The sequence below is a fragment of the Balaenoptera acutorostrata genome, chromosome 17 (assembly GCF_949987535.1).
Source record: "Balaenoptera acutorostrata chromosome 17, mBalAcu1.1, whole genome shotgun sequence".
In the NCBI taxonomy this organism is placed as follows: Eukaryota; Metazoa; Chordata; class Mammalia; order Artiodactyla; family Balaenopteridae; genus Balaenoptera; species Balaenoptera acutorostrata.
The window spans coordinates 4,895,701-4,915,571 of NC_080080.1; the positions used below are offsets into that span (position 1 = coordinate 4,895,701).

The following is a 19,871-nucleotide window of genomic DNA, read 5'->3' on the forward strand; positions in this document are numbered from 1 at the left end:
CTTCTCCTATTTTCATTCTGCTGTTTTTATTTTTCTTATTATTTTTAGTACAGCTACAATTAGAAGGAATAGAAGTTGAATTATTGCTATTTTTGCTCATGTGCACAAAAGAATTTTAACTCAAGAGCTACACTTACATGGATTCAGTTTTTCTTTTTCCCCAGTCTCATTGCTCAGATATTTGGAAGTAATCTGAGTTATCATGTTTCCATCAACAATACATTTGCACCCATTAGAGTTTATCAATTATACTTCGTATGAAGGGGTGGAGGTTAAGTATGTTTTCCATTAATAGTCTCGCTATTATTTGGAAGAGAGAGATCATTTTTATCACAGAAACGAGAATTCCCTGAACTTGAAATCCTGCCTAGAAGGAGCCCGTGAGTTTCATGTCTTTACCTGATGGTTATTTCATGGTAACCATCTACTTCCTATGTTTTATTCCCATTGTCTCCCCATCACCACAAAAGCTCTGAGGAAGGAACCATGTCTTTCTTGAACTCTGCTGGACCCAGTGCCTCATTAACTATTGTTGTGTAAACGAATGATGAGTGAACAATGAACAACTCATGAGGAAGTCCAGAGTCAAGGCTTGTTTTTCACCTTTTATAGAGGAGGATATTGGAATTCCAAAATCAGTTCTTCCAGCACTGAAGCTACAAGCTCTTTCAACTCTCTCATTTGGTTGTCTAGATAGGAGTCTCTGGAGATATACAGATAATTCTAGCCATAAGGCACATTTTTAAATTTAGTAATCCTTTACGTGCACATAGATCATGGATAAAGTTTCCAGACTCACGACCTAAGTGGGCACCTTTGCCCAGTGCTGTACGATGTTGATGATGATGTTGACAGCCAACACTTACATAGATCATCTCACGTAGCCCTTACAACAACTCTGAGGCTACTGTTATTATAACTATGCATCAGGAAACTAAGACACCGAGAGGTTGTGTTATTTGCCCAAGTTCACAGAGCTGGGAAGGAAAGAAGCTGGTAGTCTCTAGAGCTGAGGGCCTGTGTAGGCTCTGCAGCCTACTGGTTACAGGGTCTCATGCCTCAGTTTCCTCCCCTTTAGAAATGGTTAGTCTTGAGACAGCTATGTTCTTCAAGTGGCATCTGTTTGCAAACATAACAGGGAACTGAAATTTTTTTTTTTCAAATGAGTGAGAAAGGCAGTACATCAGATTTTTTTTTTTTTCCCCCCGCGCATCTTTCAGGATCCAGAATGAATGTTACTTGCCCAAGGAGGGTTTGTCTGAGAACCTAGGCTGGTGTGAACCCTCAGTGATCCCTCTTTTCCCCTTTGTGCAATGCTCATCTCACTGGAAACGGTTGAGTCTTCTCTGCTGGATGGAAAGCCCTGTGGGGACAGACCACATCTTCCTTTACCCTGTAACCCTCATCCTCTGGGTGAGCATGTGGCACTCAATAAATATCATGTGCATGAATGTTATTAGAAGTTATTCTGAAAAATCCTACCCCTGAATTGATTAGATAACCCCTCTTTTATTTAAGTGACCCCCCAATAGTTGTAAATAGTTGTGAATCTTGCTCATGACTTCGTAGAAAGTTCTATTCCAGTCGTTTATATTTTTATTGGTACTCACCCTGGACCTCCATTCCAGGAGTAGACCTGTCAGTGAAACCCTCTCGGAATGAATTACGTCCTCAGACCGTTCCAGGTGTAGAGCGGCTCCTGGTCTGCAGGCCTCTACTATGTTGACTGACCCTCTCGCTTTAACAGAGTCTGCTCCACTAGTAATTGTTGGAACTGACTCTCATTCCTTGCTGACTTCTGCCATTCTCTCTGCCTCATTGGCTGCTTTCTCTGGGTAGCACAGGGAATCCTCTTCCATATTGATCTCATTCTCTTTCCCAAGAGAGCTTTCAGCGAAAATGCTGCCTGCTTGTGGCCGCCAGAATGTCTGCTGGGGGCTTCAGGGAGCGCTCTGACTTTGGCTCAGCCTTGCCTGTAGGTTCAGAGCAGACTCCATACTTTCAGTGAATTACTAGACTAATGTTAGCTAAAATATATTGAGTCCTTACTCTTTTCCAGCCCGTCTTAAGCCTTTGCACACACTAGCTGATGTACTCTTTGCTAGCAGCCTATGAAGAAGCTATTTCTGTTTCCCTCGTTTTGCAGACAAGGAAACTGAGGCATACCCAAGACCAGGTAGACTGTGAATGACGGCACTGGGATTTCATCCCAAGCCGCTGGACTCTAGAGATTTAATCTTAACCAATGTATCTGTTCAGCTGGCATCATCCTCTTGGGACCCAAACATTTTTTCTGTGTTGCTCATTTGAGTGAGTCACCAGCAGCCTCAGGATCATCTTTGATCCCTTCTCTCTTACATCCACGTCAGTGACTGATTCCTTCAAACTCTAAGTGGCTTGGGTTTGTAACCCCTGCCTTATCCCTCTTCTACTGCCTAAGCAGATGCCCTTTTACCTGGAAAATGCACAGCTTCCCAATTTGTCTCTGGTCGTCTGACCCTCCTCCCTCTACTGCATCTCACCTAGGCTAATCTGAGATGATGAACCTTACATTTATCATCATGACAAGCAAGAGAGGCCTTCATACTGCCTTATTTTATACCCCTAAATCTAAACTCATCTTCAACCTTATCCCCACATGTATGCTGTGCTAAAACCATACTCATTTTCTTTTTTCACTTCTGCAAAAGGTTGTCCTTTACATGAGCCTTCACATATGTGCCTGGAATTTTCATCCTCCTTTTTTTTTTTTAAAAAAAATCTGTGTCTTTTAAATTATAGGGTCACTTCTTACATGGCACTTTTCTTGACTGGCCCAAGAATGTTACAGATACTTTGTGAGTGTGTGTGTGTGTGTGTGTGTGTGTGCATGCGTGCTGCAGTAGCATTTGTGTATAAATTTATCACAGCACTTCCCAAGCCGCAGCAAAACCATTTATCCCTGTGTGCTGCCTCACACACTGAACTACGAGGGGCTTGAACCCAGAAATCCTGTACCAGTAATCTTTTAACATTTCCTAAGAGCATTTTGCTTAGTGCCTAGCCCAGAAACAACACCCGATCAATGATTCTTGAAGAAAAGTATACAGGATTGACGTGGGCACCATGGTAAATATTTTATGTATGTATATTCTACTCCATTCTAAAATATGGCTGTTTGTAATAATATCAACCATAATTAGGGTCAAAACCACCCAAAACTCTTCTTGAAAGAAGTTGCTCTTGCCTCAGTGTAGAAGTATTACTAAAAGTAACATTTGTGTAAAGGAAATGACAGAGTCGTCTCCAAGGAGAGAAAAACTTGAATTTACTATGATCTCTGTTGAGAATCAGCAAGGGTCTATCCCCAGGGCATCTGTGACATGGGTTTGGTAAGGTGAAGGCATACAGATGCTGGTAGGTTGGGATGGGAGACTGGTTTCAGGGTCAGAACAGACTGGTATCCGGGCAATTAAAGTCAGGACAAGGAGAAACCACGGGGAGAGGGGCCAGGCTTTGGCCTCTGGATTAGAGCAGCTTTCGTAACAAACCCACGGGGCCCACGTGTTGAGTTATTGTGAGCTGGGTTGAGAGCAGACTTCCGGCCACAAGTCTCCAGGGCTGCTGAGAAGCTCACATCCATCAGGCCCTCCTGTTCTGTGTGGTGCCTACTTCGTGCCCACCTCTGTGTGGGTTCCAGCCCAGTGGAGCTTGTTGCTTTCTCTCTGCTCCTCCTTGAGTTCATCGAATCTTCCCTCCTTTGTACTCCTGTTTCTTTTCACCTCTTGCATCTACCCTTCTCTTGCTTATATCCACAAACAGCAGTTTGCAAGGGAGATAAACCTCCTCCGTGTTTGATGCTGAACAAGCTAAAATCCTATTCCCAAAAGGTGTTTCTGCCAGAGCAGAGAGCCAAGTCTTAAAGAATCAAAGGCATCAAGTAAAACAAAGAGGAATTGCATCAAATTGAAAATAACGCCCAGAATGTAACTGACCTCTCCCATTGCTCCCTCTGCCTGCCTCCTGTAACTCTCGAATGTGATCTGATTAGGAGGAAAAATGAGATGATGTTTTATTAACACTAAAATGTTATTAATAAAAATAATAGGATTAACTATAATAATGATAACAATCATCATTATTATTTTATTCATTGTATCTACTATTTATGGAGTGACCATATGGTACACTTAATATCAACCAGGCTTTTGATTTATTGTATAACTAAAGCATGTCATCAATCTTGTATTATAGATGGTATCTCATTCCAAAATTATTTTTAATAGATAGATAGAGTCAGTGATTACACATGTGGAGTAGAGCCCTGAAGAGGTTACAGTCTGCAAAGCCAGCATTTAAATTCAGGTTGACCCTGACAATGGAGGGCGTGCTTCTTTCACTCAGCATGTGATCTCTCGTGGTTTTAAAATATCACACTTAGTGACTGTTTGGGAATTTTTAAAGGCATCCGATTACATGCATCCGATTGAGTTGATGGATAGTATTTAGTTAAGTCAGAGCCTTCTTCAAACTAGACTTTAAAAATAAAGACATTCATCAGAAAGGTGTTTGGGATTTTATGATGATCTGACAACTAAATTGCTTGTTCAGTTTGAGTTGTGTAATGTTCTCAATTAGATTAAATATTAAGCATCCAGTTTGCCAACTGCTAACAAAATTGCGCACAGTTTGGGGAAATGCTTTTAATGAAGAAGAATTGGAAGTAAAATACTAGAAAATCAAAGTGTCAAAGCTATAAATGTTTTATTGGCGAGATTAGGCATTTTCAAATGTGGGATGTTGCAGTATTTTCTACATCGTAATGATGCAGTGACTGCAGTCACCTTAATTAAAGAATCTACTGTCTGTAGAGTCCTCGTTGGTAGACACAATTTTCAAATGGCCTATTGATGTCATCTGAAGGCTCTGTCTGTAATATTGAAAGTCAAAATCACCTGTATTTGGAAGACTGCAGGGAAATGGGATTCTGGTTCCCCCTTACTCCCTGTTTCTATGCCTCGATCTCCTTAGCTCAGAGAAAAGGGAGGGAGTGTCTGTATAGTGTGGTTGCTGGTACGATGGCCAACAACATCACTCTACCTGCTGGGCCCTCTGACCTGTCCTTTCTTGGCATGTTAGAACTCTGTCATCTCTCCTCCCATACCTGTAAAGTGGCTTGCATGCCCCTCTTCTATGTTCCTGTAATACAAATACCCATTCTTTGTCAGATGTCCATTCTTTGCCAGATACTCTTCTAAGTACCCTGCTTCCATTTGCTGTCTTAGTTGCTCCTCATCATATTTCTTGGAGGTAATTGCTCTTATTATTCTTATTTTATCGGTGAGGTGATAATCACAAATTCAGATTGGGCTGTATGTCATATAGAACGTGCTTACCGTATTCAGTAGAGTACTAGCAAATAATGAGCAGCCAGTTAACTTCAGACCAGCATTAAAAACAACTCAAATGTCCAACCTTGGTTCAGAAGTGTTACAATGTTAATGCTGTCGCTTTAGTGGCCTTTACATTTAACAACTTGATCTTGAACCCTGAGGAAAATGCAGCTACTAATGCACAGCAATATTTGATTGCAACGTGGTCATGGACACAATCCAAATGTTACTTAAAATGTGTTCAGATTATTATTGGCCTATAAATTTGGATAATATTTTATAGAAAACTCTCAATTCCTGACACTTTGAGAGATCCACCACTTTGTGTCTTTATCTATAAAATGAGGACAATAATGAAACAGACTTTACAGAGTTGATTTAAAAGCTCTAGGTATACTATGACTTATTTTGCAAATACTCTTATTTTGGTTTCTACGATTGCTATGGTCATTCCAATAAAAGCCAGAAGTATTCTGAGCTGGTTTCTTATAGAATTAAACATTCTAATATGACAATATTGGTGCAGTGGCCTCCCATTTGCCTTAATAATTTCTCAGAACAGCCTGATCTGTTTTCTGCAGAGGCTAAGAGAGAGCCAGCGTTCGCTCCGGGGAGGCCGGAATTAATTGTTGGTGGTGCAGGAGTGTGGGCTCTGGGATCGGGTGCACCTCATTCGGGTCATACCCACGCCCGTGCCCACCATCTGACATTGAGACAGTCATCCCCCACCTCACTTAGAAATGACTCTGGGTGCTCTGTGTGTCTCAGGTAAGAAGATTTATAAGGAACCACGTGGGTGTTTGTTCGTTTGCTATCAGAACATAGAATCTGTTTTCAGTGATGCTCTGCTCTGGTCTGCTTTCCAGGTTCCCTATAGAATGAGCTATATAGAAAGCCCACCAGAAGTACGAGGGGGAAAGATAAGGACCAAATTCACACAAGAGACTTCAGAACTCGAAATAGGAGAGTAATTATACATGCTGACTCTATGCCTGTCCCAGTGGCAGCTAAAGGAATTTAATACCTTTCATAATTAAAATCACAAAAGCATAGAATTTTACATTTTTAAGAGACCATAGTGAACCTCTACAGAATCCGAAGTAGAAACATTTACAGTGGTCACCATATCCCAAGGCACTGAGACTGACAGCTCACTTATTCTGTAGATACGTCTGAGTTTATGATCTTGGAACTGGCCTCTTGGGGATGGAAGTATTAATCGCTTGACCCTTCACATGCTTCATAATTAATCCAGTGTATCTGATGGCCATTTCACCTTACTCCTGCTGTTTTGATTATCCCTATTCTTGCTGTCTTGTCTTCAGTTGAGAAGATGTTGATGCTGGGGCATTCAGAATAGTACCCTGTGGGATAACAGACCAAGGCTGCGCTGTTTTGGGATCCTGGACTTGTCTTTTAGTACTTACGGGACCACAGGCCATTTACTTAATGTCTCTGGACCATTCGACTTTTGCAAATTTACATCATGATTTCAACTTCCCTACATGTTTGGAGGGCCAGATGCAATGACTAGTGAGAAGCCAGAGTCATAGAAGAGGGCTCGACACGTGTCTTCCCATCCCCCACTGACGGGCACACTGGCACACATGTTGTCCATTTCCTCTGTGTCTCTGGGTACCTGGGAACTGATTTTTGATCAGCGTGATATGCCCGACCCTCCATGCCCAGACCCCAGGCTGTCTGTCTAGCATCATCTCCTGCTTTTCTCTCCTGGATTCATTTACCTTAGCCGCACGCTACTGATTATATTTTCCTGCACTTTATTAATTTGTTCCTTCTCTGTCTTTGTTTGTGACAGTTTCAGTGCCTTCCCTCATCCCTGCTCTACTTGCCTAGTCTTTCAAGATTCAACTGCAGCACTACCTGTTCTAGGAAACCTTCCCTACCTACGCCTTTCCACGCACTCATAGCATGGAAAGTTTACTCCTGAGGTTTCCTCTAGTATGATGCCTACCACATTGCACTACACTTTGGCATTTGTGTCCCCATTTCCTCTAACTTGAGCATATGTTCTTCCAGGTGGGGGCAGGGTGTGTTAATGTTTGGAGCTCAAGTGTTTAGCACAACGACGGGTACACAGGAAGCACCAAGTATAGAGTAATTAGGATCATGAGAATAAACGGAATTGGACTGACCCCATTGATGAGCTGAAGACACCCAATGGGACTCCCAGTCATAATACTTCTAATATAAACACACAGTTCTCTAAAGTCAAACGGATCAATAGCAGCAATATATGCATCCACCCAAATTACATCATAAATTACATCATAAGCATCAAAGCAACTTACAAGATGGTCATGAATTATTCAGATTCAGTATGTCAACTTATCTAATTACTAATGAGTTACACTTTTTAAAGTTTTAAATCGGTCAAAATCTCTTAGTTATATAGGAATTGAACAAATTACTAAAGAAAATGCCATCACTTAAGCACATCAGTGGAAGGATTCACACGGAGTTCTTACTGATAATAAGACTAATGGACCATGTGTTTGTTGTACTTTATGGAAGGCAAAGAACATTTCCCCTTTATTCTCATTCTTGCCCGGGGGACAATTAAGCCACTGTCAGAAGTGCTGAAGCTGGGCAACAGCAAAAGCAGGACTTAACCCCTTGACCCCAGGTCTTTCCTGTAATTCCAAGTCCACTGAATTTTTATGGAACTCTGTTGCTTTTTCCCACAAAATGGAAGTAAAAAAAATACCTCACTGTCATTTTGGAGCAATTTGAATCAAAAAGTATCTTTTTAAAAACTGCTGTTTAAAACAGGCTTATGAACAGAGAGGAAAGAAAACAATAATTAGGAATCAGGAAGGACAACAATAAACAACAAGGACTGTTGAGGTCTGATTTTCAGCTACACAATTTGTACTTGTCTTCTGGACTACAATAGAACAGCTGAGCACTCAGGGGCATTAGCTTAGTCCAGTGATTTTCAAATTTTATTTATTTTTTTAACTAAGGACTTCTTTTTCAAATGAATGCTGTGCAGAAACCATCATAAAGCTGCTGTGAACAGAAGAGCTCTGATGAAGTGGGGTCCTCACCCACCCTGCCCCTTTCTTACTGCTTAAGGTACCCCCAGGATTTCCCCAAATAGTGATTGAAATCCACTGGTCTGTTCTAACCCAACACTGACCAACTCTCCTTGTTTGCTCCCTCTATTCCTGAGCACCCCAGGTAGTATGACACAGGGAAGTATTAACGTTAGTGACTTCATTGTCAACAAGATCAAATCTGCTGGGTGTGAAGGGGAACTGATACACAATACCTTCTTCCCCTTAACTGAGTGCTGAACCAATTGGAAAATAAGACAAAATAAGACAAACTAGAATTCAAACTAAGATGTGAGATTTGGTTTACATCTTTGATCAAGGGGGTTCCTGGACATTGAACTCTAGAATTGACTACTTACTTAATCAGATACAGCCGTGCTAGACAAATGTAGGGCTCCCTTGAAGACCACCTCATCTACCAGGCTTCCCCCAGGGCTGAAGGTGATGGAGATAAATGCCTCTGAGGGAGGACTTGCTACTAAGAGAGGAAGACTCCAGGGAAGAACCTAGTTCCTTATCCCAAGCTCACCTTTTGCTCAATAAGTGGGCAGAGAGGAGCTGGGAGTATGATGCTAGCGGATGTCCCTCCACGTTGCAAACACATCAAGAGTGGAGAAGCAATGTTCTCATCCACAGTGTGTACCTTCCTAGAACTTCCAGCCATTGGCTCTAGCTCCACTCAGTGGGACATTATGTCATAAACTCCCCCATGATAGCCTTTTACAGAGTAGCTCTTCAGCTTCACTGTGACCCTTCATTCTTTCTAAATATCACTTCAGTCAACAACATGGATGGATTGCCCACTATGTGGAAGTAGCTGGGAATAGAAGATGAATAATATTCTGTTCCTGATTTCCAGGAGGGGAGGTCGGGGCAAAACAAACTTATAGAGGGAGAGAAACACAAACCCAAGTTTACTTCTTTTATGGCTGGAGCCATGTAGATCTCTCTGTGATCATTCAACAGTTGCTTGTACGATGCTTCAGTGCTGGAGCCATGTGAAGACGGCAGGCGGCAAGCACATGCCTGTGGAATGGAGCAGGTGCCTGGGTGGGAATGTGACCTAGACCTGGGACTGTCAGTCACCTTCCCCACCCCATGCCTGCCCATCTGTCCAAGCCTGACAATGCTCACTCTATTTTTCTACTGCTGAAGGAACCTCTGTGGGGTGTCGGTAAGAGGGCGGCAGGAACAGCTTCGGACGAAGTCATAGTAACATGAAATCATCCATGATTTCTATATTTTAACGATTTTGGGGTAACAAATACTTGTAGTTCAGTTCACAGTTAGTCACCACAATCCAGTGTGTCGGGACACAAAAATTGGGAACTGCTAACCAAGATAGCAACAAAGGGGGTGTTTGATTACCTTTGTGATTTACAGAGCTGATTTCCTTTTAAAATCTAGGCTTTAACGTGGGTTAGAAGCTTAACTCTTCTACCTCCTGGATGTGTGAACACAGGCTATTTGAACTTCCTGAAGCTCAATTCGAAGGTTAAGTTGAGTATTAAGACGAGGAATGTGTGGTTTCCAGTGTCAGACTGTGTCTGCATTGCTGATCTACCTCTCGCACGCCATGAGACCTGCAGACAAGTTGTTTATCACTCTGGGGTTCAGTTGCCCAGTCTATAAAATGGGGATAAATAATTGTGCTTATCTCATCAGGTTGGCAGAAGAATTAAATAATTAGTACATATAGAACACTTGAACAATGCCTGGTTTTTAATGGAGTCAAATAATGTTAGCTGTTTATTAATGCTGTTGTAGTTATATTATTATTTTCTTACTGGTTAAAAACAAAGATAATAATGAAAAACTCACTGAATTGCCAAGAAGAGGAATTCAGGGGCCAAAAAAAATAGTACCAGGCACACAGCAGGCATACAATGAACAGTAGCTACTATGAATAGAATTCTAGATTTTGAGGTCTGATTGAGCTTGCATTCCTTTTTCAAAGAAACATCCAGAATAGTACAAACTAATTCCATTTGTGCATTCTCCCATAACTGTAACACAGAAGATGACTGATATTTCTATACAAAAATGTGTTTTGCCTTTATGGGTGTGTCTGAATTAAATGAAAAGTTATCAGTGTTTACCACATGCTTAGTAAAAATCAGACTGTATACATATTTCATATAAAGTATAAATAAGTATATTTCTGTAGGACATAAATATCTATAGCATGATTATTGTGGCAGTCTAGCAAATCCAAATTCCAAAATTGCATGAAAACTCCACAGTTCTTAAGTAGGGGGAAGTGAAGGTAATTGGGACCTTCAATCTGGGGCTATGTTCACCAAGCCCATTTTGTCGTGATGCTGCCAAGACCTCTAGAGGATGCTGCAATTCATTCATTCATTCATGCATTCATTCACTGTTCATGTAGTCATTGCATTCTGTGTCCTAGGTGTGTCAGGTTCAAAGACAAATAGCTTACTGTCTAACCTCAAAGTGTGCAGGGAGGGTTAGAGAGAGAAATTTACAGAAATAATTGTGGTCTGATGAGGTATGTGCAAGGGACCCAAGAGGAGGGAGCAGTTGAAGAAGGTTCACAAAGAACAGGACATTGACCTGATTCTTGGTGGTGACTTTTAGGCAGCAAGGGGACAGGCCCTTAAAAGAAGGAAGAACAGCTAGTGGACTCTGGAGTGAAACAAGAGGCAGCCGCTGAGCCAGGAGATGTGATCGGGGCTCAAGGCCTTGAATGCCATGCTAAGGAATATGAACTTGATCTTGTAGACAGTGGGAACACACTGGTGCTGCAGATGAAAGGGAAGAAGACCTGGGCAGTGAGACCAAGACCTGGGCAGTGAGACCCAGGAGAAGGATGTGTTAATAATTAAAGTGAGCAATAGAGAAGACTCAAACAAGGGCAGAGGCAAGAGCATTTTAGAACTTCCAAGACTTCATAACTAGTTCTTGGGGTGAGAAAGAAGTCTGGAGACTAGAGGAACTCCCTGGCTTTCTTGGATGTTGGGCAAGTGGGTCCATTAACGAAGACCAGAAGGAAGAGAAGGATCAGGTAAGGGGGGCAGTAATAAGCTCCTTTCAAGATGCGTTTGTAAAAAAAAAAAAAAAAATGATGCGTATGTGACAACAGGCAAGCTATCCAATCAGCAGTTTGGAATAGAGCTCTAGAGCCCAGGGCAGTAATTAGATGTAGAGATGCAGACTCATTCGAGAGGCATGTATACAAAGGTCTGATTTGATGGCAAGGTACCTCTGTTAGGTAATAAATGAATTAAAAAGCAAAACTTCTAACATGTAACAAGTACTTAATATAAACCAGGCACTATACTAAACACTTTAACTTTATTATTATCCCCACTTTTCATGTTAGGAAACTAACATTTCAGGTGCTGAGGACCAACTGAGTCACGCTGATAAGTCCACAAGCAAGGAATAGACCCTATTTGACTCCAGATTCTGTGTTCTAACCAAACTTTATCCCTGCACGGCTCCCAGAAGACTTCCATTGAGTTAAAATCCATTTGCAGGTTTCTATGTGGATGACCATTGAGGTTTGAGCTGCATAATCCATAGACACGTTTCCAGAGGCCATCAGTGGGTGAGTCCTAATTGAAAAAGATTAGTGCACCCTGACATTACACTGAGACATCACATAAGTCTGTGTTTTACCTGAGTGTTGTTGTTTAATCCTTCACAGCAGCCCTAAAAGGTCAGATTATTATCATTCCCTTTTTACAGATGTTGTACAGATGATACCGTGGGGTGGGCCCTGGTCAGGAGCCTTCCGTTGTGAGTTTGCACACAACCTAATGTTCTGCTTACCCTGCATGAATCCTGTCGTATTATTTAGGGTTTCCTTTCCAGACTGTTGAAAAGGAGGGATGCTAAAGTGTTCTTTCTTTGTGCTGGGGAGATTGGACAGAGTTTTTCAATCCACTTCATGCAATTCTAATGGGGGGGGGGCATTGGCTCCTCCACGCTGGCTCTGTGGGCCTGGAGGGCCGGCTAATGGGATTTTCTGTGGCAAATCATTCACTTTCCTGAAGTCGTGCTGTTGAGTGTTTATGGAAAATGGCACTGGTTTTGTTTATGATAATCTCCAGCCATATTTTTTTAGGATCTCTCTTTGGATTAACACTTTGACTTCATATTATTTCAATAATCATATCAAATCAGCCTTATGAAGATTCTCCAACATTTTCTTTACGTCTCTCTCGAAAAATCCATATGCTATTGGTGTCTAGTCTTAAAAGTGAAACTTAGTAACATACTTTGTAGATCCCTTGCCCTCTTCCATGGGTCCTGGAGCACTGTCAAAAGGAGGCATTGGTGATAAGAAAATGCAGTTGTGAGCAGGTAGTAGGACCAGAAATTGGAGGGTTCAAGGGTGTTTGAGGTAAACAGGCTGTGTGGCCTCAGAGCTGCGAGATCTGATGCCTTTGTTAATCCTCTGCCTGCTTTCATTTCTGCTTAGTCACAGATAACGGAGTCACTGCAGGACTTGTATTAATGCCTATGTCAAAGTAAGCAGACCTAGCTGAGCCGCTGTCCTCGGCCAGCCATGCTTTTCAAAGGCACACATGGCAGATGAGAAAGGCCTGCCTTCATTGAGCACCTGAACTTGAGAATCCTTTCCGCTGCGGGCAAAGCAGAGTGACTTGTACAACTCACTAGATTCTTTGAGCCACAGTCTTCAATCTATGAAATGGGAATTGGAGTTGCTATCACTTCTTTGGTCTGAGAAGAAAGAACTTCAAGGCATAAGTGATAAAAATGAGTAGCCAAGAAATATCCAGAATGTTCTTCAACATGAGTGTGTCTCTGTGTGTTTTTAGGACATATATGTATATAAGTGCACATATATACACATAGGTATGTATGCATATAGAAGCATTGTAGAAGGATGTACAAGAAAATTATTGGACTGTGGGGAATAGGAAACTTTATATTGTGTTTCCTTTGGTAATATTGAGATTTTTACCATATCTGTATTCTATTTTGAAAACCAATATTAGAATATCTGCCTTATAAGGTGACTGTTAAGCATCCAGTGAGATAGAGTATGATGGGAATATCTAGATGTTTCATGAATAGTGGATTCTTTCTTGCTCTGTAGACCTGGGGAGTGCAACACACACACCCTGCTATGCACAAGCTTTGCTGGTCTTCCTACAACTGTACTGACTTCTGATCTTAATATAATAGGAAAGATGAGAAATGGGAATATACAAGTTACCCTGAGTGCCTGGCAACCACAGATGTCCTAACTGAATTTTCTGCTTATGAAATGGAAAAGCCTTTTTATGACAGAGCTTGTTGAATGTCTCTGTTAACGTTCAAATCAGAAGGGACCTCATAACGGAAAGCCAGGTTTAATTTGAGGCACCGGGGAGTGAAGGGTGCTGCTGAGACTTTCTCCAGGGAGTTCTGTGGTGCCCAGTTTCCAGCTTCAGGCCTGAATCACTCCTTCCTCATTCTACCAAGGGTGACGGTGGCCAACTGCATATGGCCAAGTCCCTCTCTGGAAATTGCCCTGTCTGGGAGAGCTGCCGAGCAAGGTCACACCTCCTCCCCGAGGTAACCCATGCCCAGTGACAGTCAGTGCATGGGTACAAAGACCTGGCCCCTGTCTCAAGGCCAGACAGCTGCAGGTCCAGAGCTCCCCCTGGGATCGACTGAGGTCCCTGCGCCTGCATGACAGCGCAGCGTACCTCCTCCCTCTGCCCCACCCTACTCTCCCATGGCCGTTGCTCCCGAGAGCACACGCCATGACCTTCCTGCAGGCCAATCTCTGTCTTGCAGTCTTTCTCCCAGGGAGCTAATCTAAGACCGTCTCAGAGTGAGGTGACGGCAGACCTGAGACGTCCATCCAGGTTTCCTAATTTGTACCACCTTGCATGCCAGGACCCAACTATCGTGATGTAGTGATGAGAGCGAATATAACTATACGCACCATTGTCTGCCTTCATGGTACCACTGGGAGTACAGGTGAAGTTCAGGTGGCTCTTGACCCTTATCAGACCTGTCCTGCCCCCGCTGGACCAACTCAACCCTCTTTAGAGGGCAGCAAAGAAAAAAGGAAACAAAGGAAGCAAGAGGCTGCCGCATGGACAACTATGCAAGTCAGCCAACTCACAGAAACCAAGAGGATGCGATTCCACCAACACCCGACCTGGCATTTCTCCCAGCAGGACCGGCTAGGAAGCATTGGATGGCTCATGAAGAGACATTTGCTTGCTCTCCTCTCACCCACATGAGCAGTAGATTCCTACATCCATGGAGTTCTCCAGCTTACTACTCAGTGCCTCCCTTTTTCTGCCCAGACCCATGATGGTGAGATTCCGTCTTCCGTTCTTAAAACAAATCCTTCCTGAAATTCACCCCAAGCCATCCTTCTCTAGTGGGGTTGCAAGAAAGTCAGAACTGTCCTGGTCCTCCTTTTTCATCATGTCTGGGCCTCCAAGTAAACTGCAGACTTAGGCATCTTTTCCTCATCAGACAAATGACATGTGTGTAATTCTACTGCTCTAATGCGTCCTACAGCTGCCAACACAATAGAATGTACAGAGCATTCTCACACCACATGGGCACATCCACAGCCTCTTACACTTTCAACACTGAGAATTGCAACTCACAACTACTTCCTATTTTACAGCAAAGCAATTTTCTCCTTCTCAGCACGGTGTGCTATTCATCCATCAATACAAAGGTCTTTCTAAATGCCTTACCTCCCTGTGAAAAGGAGCCCACCTCAGTCTGTCCCATGGTTTCTTCTTACAGTGGCAAGAGAAAGAGGCTTGTAAGTGGGTGACATTCAGTTGCCCCAAACCTGTGAGGTCTGTGTCCTCATCATCATCATCACCATCATCTAATATTATTACTATTATTATTTTAATTTGAACACAGTAAGATAGAGGCTTGGCCAGTTTCAATGGTTTCCCCATACAGAAGGATAGGGAAGAGATTCCACCTCTTTGGTTGGCATCTTGAACCGCTTCCCAGTTTTGCTCAGGACCTGGCCACGTGGGATAGCCCTCAGCTTGCGTTTCTGTTTTCCCCTGCAGGGGAGCTTCTACGTGCCCTCTGAGAACTGCATGCAGCATGCTTACAAGTGGCACCGGGAGCTGTGCTTCCTGCTCTTACACGCCTACTGGGGACTCCGTGCCTACTTCCTGACCATCATGAGGGACATCCCCGAGCTGCCACGCATGGAGCTGGGTAAGGGGCCGGGCACAGGGGAAAACTCACCCCAGCAGCCGACCGAACTTCTTCCTCTTTTGGACTGGGGCTCGAGAAAAGTCAGTGTGCTTTTGTAAATGTCACAGTAGCAAGCACCGTTTCAGATTTTTTTTTTTTTTTTTTGTATTTGACATCATTCTAGCCGGAGAAAACCTTGGACATGCCAATGCAGGGAGAAGGGACGCAAGCACCTCGAGTCACGTTCATTTACTCATTCATTCATCCACGAAGCATTTATTAAACACCTACTACCCACCTGGTGCTATGGGTACATAATATGGGTACATAATGTGGAGTTCCTTTCTAAGGGAAAATGCCTGTTTACAGCCTTTTTCTTAATTAGGCTGTAGTTACTGTACTGCCACTTACAAGAGTGTAAAACAATCCTACATATATATATGTCGGTATTTCTACATATTTCATCTGGATGATATTAGCAAGCTCTCAGTAGTCACCATATTTGGTTTTGGTTTTCTGGGGATGAATTACTTCTTGTCCATCGTCAGACATCATGATCATTGGGCCTCATCCCCCTTGATTGACAGATGGTGGAACTGAAGCTCAGAGAGGTGAAGTGACTGCTCAGGGTCACAATGTGTGACACGACAAGACAGGAGCACAGAGATTCTTCAGGGATGCCCGGGGGCAGAGTCTTTATATCAGGTCACACTCATTTACAGCAGGTGGTGGGTTGTGGTTTTGCTCAAAGTCTTCCAATGAGGCCCTTTGCCCCTAGAGCAGAAGCCAGATCCTTAGCCTGGTATTCAAGGGTAATAACAATCCTGCTGGGAAGGAACCTCAACTTCTCTCCCTGCACCCTGAGACCTTCCCTGTGGAGATAATCATGCTCTGGCAGTATTGATGGCCTTGTGCATTATCCGTTATTACACTGAACACACCACACAACAATCATTTATTTGCATGTTTCTCTTCCCCGCTAGACTGGGGGTCTTTGAGGACAGAAGCCCCGCAGATCCCTCACACACAGTGCTTGGCGCGCAGGATGAAGGAGTAAGGGTAACGTTGTTGCGTTGACTTCTGGTGCCACCTTACCATCTGGCTTTGCCAGCTCTAATGCCCCCTTTGAAGCACGTGATCTTGGATTGAAATTTTTCAGGTCAAATGCACTCAAAGGAGACCCACACCGTTCAGAGCCAGTTTAGCTCAGGGGGAGAATGAAGCCAGTGTCTTAGCAGTTGGCTTCTTGCTTCAACTTTTTTTTTTTTTAAACCCAAAGGAACTGAATTTATTTGTTCATTCACTCACTCACCCTATTTTTATTGAATGTTTACTGTGTACCAGGCATTGTGCCAGACCCCAAGCGCACAGCCATGATCAGTGATAAAAGTGCACTATGCCTCGTGGGGCTCACAGAGCTGAGGACAGCTGTTGGGCGGGCAGCATGTGCTCATCCGTGAGGACCGCAAGGAACTGAAGGTTTGCTTGCACTCACCTTGGCAACGATGCTTTAATTAAAACCCACGCGTCGGCCACGTGCAAGGTCTGACCACAGCCTCATGGAACTAGGGGAAAGTTCAAACACAGGCAAAGCTGCGACCGTGAAACCACAAGTGGCCAGAGTCCACCCAGTTCCAGCTGTAAGACGGTGGGGTTGCGGGCTTCTCTGTGGCCAGTGTGGAAGACTGTGATGAGTTGGTGGCGCTGAGCAGTAGTCTTAGCTCTGCTACCCCCTTCCCTGGACTTCTGAACATCCACCTGTACGAAGGAGATACAGATCCAGGTCCTAGATGCGTCACACAGACGTGTGTGTACGTGTGCGTGCCTGCATGTGCATACCCGCAAAAGCACAACAGAATGTGGAATCGCTTTGGACCACACAAGGTGAACATGGGGCTCTTCTGTTTCTCAGAAGTGCATCCATGGAACAATGTTGACCTTTATCTAGTGTGAAGCCACATGGCTCCAAATCACCCTCTTTATAAGCAGGACCCTTTAGACAGAATAGATAAGGAAGGTCCACAGAAGCTGTATTTTTTTCTGTGACTTCAGTGCCGACTTGAAATCTGTGCTCCGTTCATTCCGTTAACAAATTCTGCAGTTCAGTGTGTGTTCCTTTAATTGTGTGGGTTTTTTTTTCTTTCCTAGAGTCACTTGCTGTTGAAGAAACACTCTCTCAGCTGTGCTCAGAGCTACAGGTAATTAGGAAACTGACTCCTTAGTTCTGAATGGCAGTAGTTATGTGGGACAAACGTAGTTGCTTGCTTGGTGTAGAAATCAGAGATGAAAAGACACGACTGGTTACCTCACGTTAGACCTTAAACTGAAGAAATACTGTTCCATCCACTGCCCTAAATCATTGTGTCTCTTAGACACCTGTTGTGTGCCTGGCCATGTGCTAGATGTTTTGAAAAACACCAAACAGGTTAACAGGTCTTGGGTTCCCTGACATTCACACTTTTTATTTGTCTATTACCCACGCATCTAACAAACGTTTATTGACTACGGGCTACATGCTTCTCACGGAGGGTGACAGAAACAGTGCACCTGTGCTCAGATGGCTCACACATGGCAGGAGGCCAGCTTCCATGAAGATGATGATTTTGAAAACAGTGCTTTGCATTTGCCAAAAGTTCATCAATCACGTATTAAGAGTATGTGCTTAATGAGTACTTGGCCAATGCATGCTGTTCTGTTACTTACAATCTCTGGAACGCTTTCACATCCCATCGCGTTGGATGGTCTGGGCGAGCACTGCTATCCTCATGTAACGAGAGCCAGATGAGATGGAAAGGAGTGTGTAGCTCAGGGTCGGTGACACAGCTAATCGATGCTCAGAGCAGGACTCCTGAGACTGTCTCCTTGCAATCTGACGTTTCTATCTTTTAAACCAGTGTTTCTCCTCCCTGGCCTCTCAGTAGAAACACATTTGGACTTTAGACGCACCCTGGCCTGGGTCCCATCTAAACTGGTTGAAACAGAGTAGATGGGAGTAGAGCTCAGGGATTTGCATTTTCATTAAAAGTTCCCCAGATGAATCAAAACCACAATGAGATAGCATCTCACACCTGTTAGAATAGCTCTCATCAAATGACAAGGGGTAAGTGCTGGCGAGGGTGTGGAGAAAAGGGAACCCTCGTGCACTGTTGGTGGGAATGAAAATCCGTGCAGCCACTATGGAGAACAGTATGGAGGCTCCTCAAAAAATTAAAAATAGAACTACCATACGCTCTAGCAATCCCAGTTCTGGGTATTTATTTGAAAGAAATGAAATCACTATCTCGAAGAGGTATCTGCACCCCCATGTCCATTGTAGCATTATATACAATAGCCAAGACATGGGAAAAACCTGAGTGTCCACCCCAATGTGTAAAGAAAATGCAGTGTGTCTGTACGCAGTGGAATAGTATAAGCCATCAAAAAGAAGGGCATCTTGCCATTTGTGACAACATGGATGAACCTTGGGGGCATGATGCTAAGTGAAATAAGTCATTCAGAGAAAGACAAATACTGTATTATCTCACTTATATGTGGAATCTAAAAAAAAAAAGCTCATAGAAACAGAGACCATATTGGTGGTTGCCGGGGGGGTGGGGGGAGGTGAGGGAAATGGGTGAAGGTGGTCAAAAGGTATAAGCCTCCAGTTATAAGTAAGTTCTGGGGATACAGCATGGTGATTAGTAACAATACTGTAGTGATTGATAGTTAACAATACTGTATTATATATTTTAAATTTACCAGGAGAGTAGATCCTAAAAGTTCTCATCACAAGAAAAAGAAAATTGTAACTATGTGAGGTGATAGGTGTATTAAGTAACCTTATTGTGGCCGTCATGTCGCAGTATGTACATGTATCATTCATTATGCTGTACCCCTGAAACGTACAAATGCACCAGGGGTTCCCCCACCGCAGCCTGCGAGTGCAGGGGGAGACGTGGATATGTCCCCATGCGTTTTGCCACAAGTGGACACAGAGGAGCATCGTGGTCCCTGAACCACTAAGGGGTGGGCGTGGGGCAGAACCCAAGGCCATCCGCGAGCCACTGCAATATTGACGCATCTGGTCCTTGCAGTGGTTCAGGCCACAGCTCAGGCTGCCAATGAGTTCTTAGATATATTTCATGAAAACCCAGCGGGTTGCCTGCTTCCTTTGGTACCGGGCCCCCAAACTGCAGGAAAAAGGCCCCTGGTTTTGAGTGACAGTGTTGCCTCAGGCTTTATTTGGTACAGAGCAACCAAATTAGCTGAC

The 19,871-nt window shown here is 43.5% G+C and overlaps 1 protein-coding gene across 1 annotated transcript in view; it reads left to right on the plus strand.

Moving 5' to 3' along the window:
- The window catches only part of FAM135B (family with sequence similarity 135 member B), a 273,737-nt gene that overhangs the window by 215,886 nt on the left and 37,980 nt on the right, over positions 1-19,871 (plus strand). The window contains exons 8-9 of the mRNA XM_057532173.1: positions 15,490-15,643; positions 17,771-17,820. Of these exons, the coding sequence (XP_057388156.1) occupies positions 15,490-15,643; positions 17,771-17,820 (204 nt within the window). The remainder of the gene's footprint in view (positions 1-15,489; positions 15,644-17,770; positions 17,821-19,871) is intronic.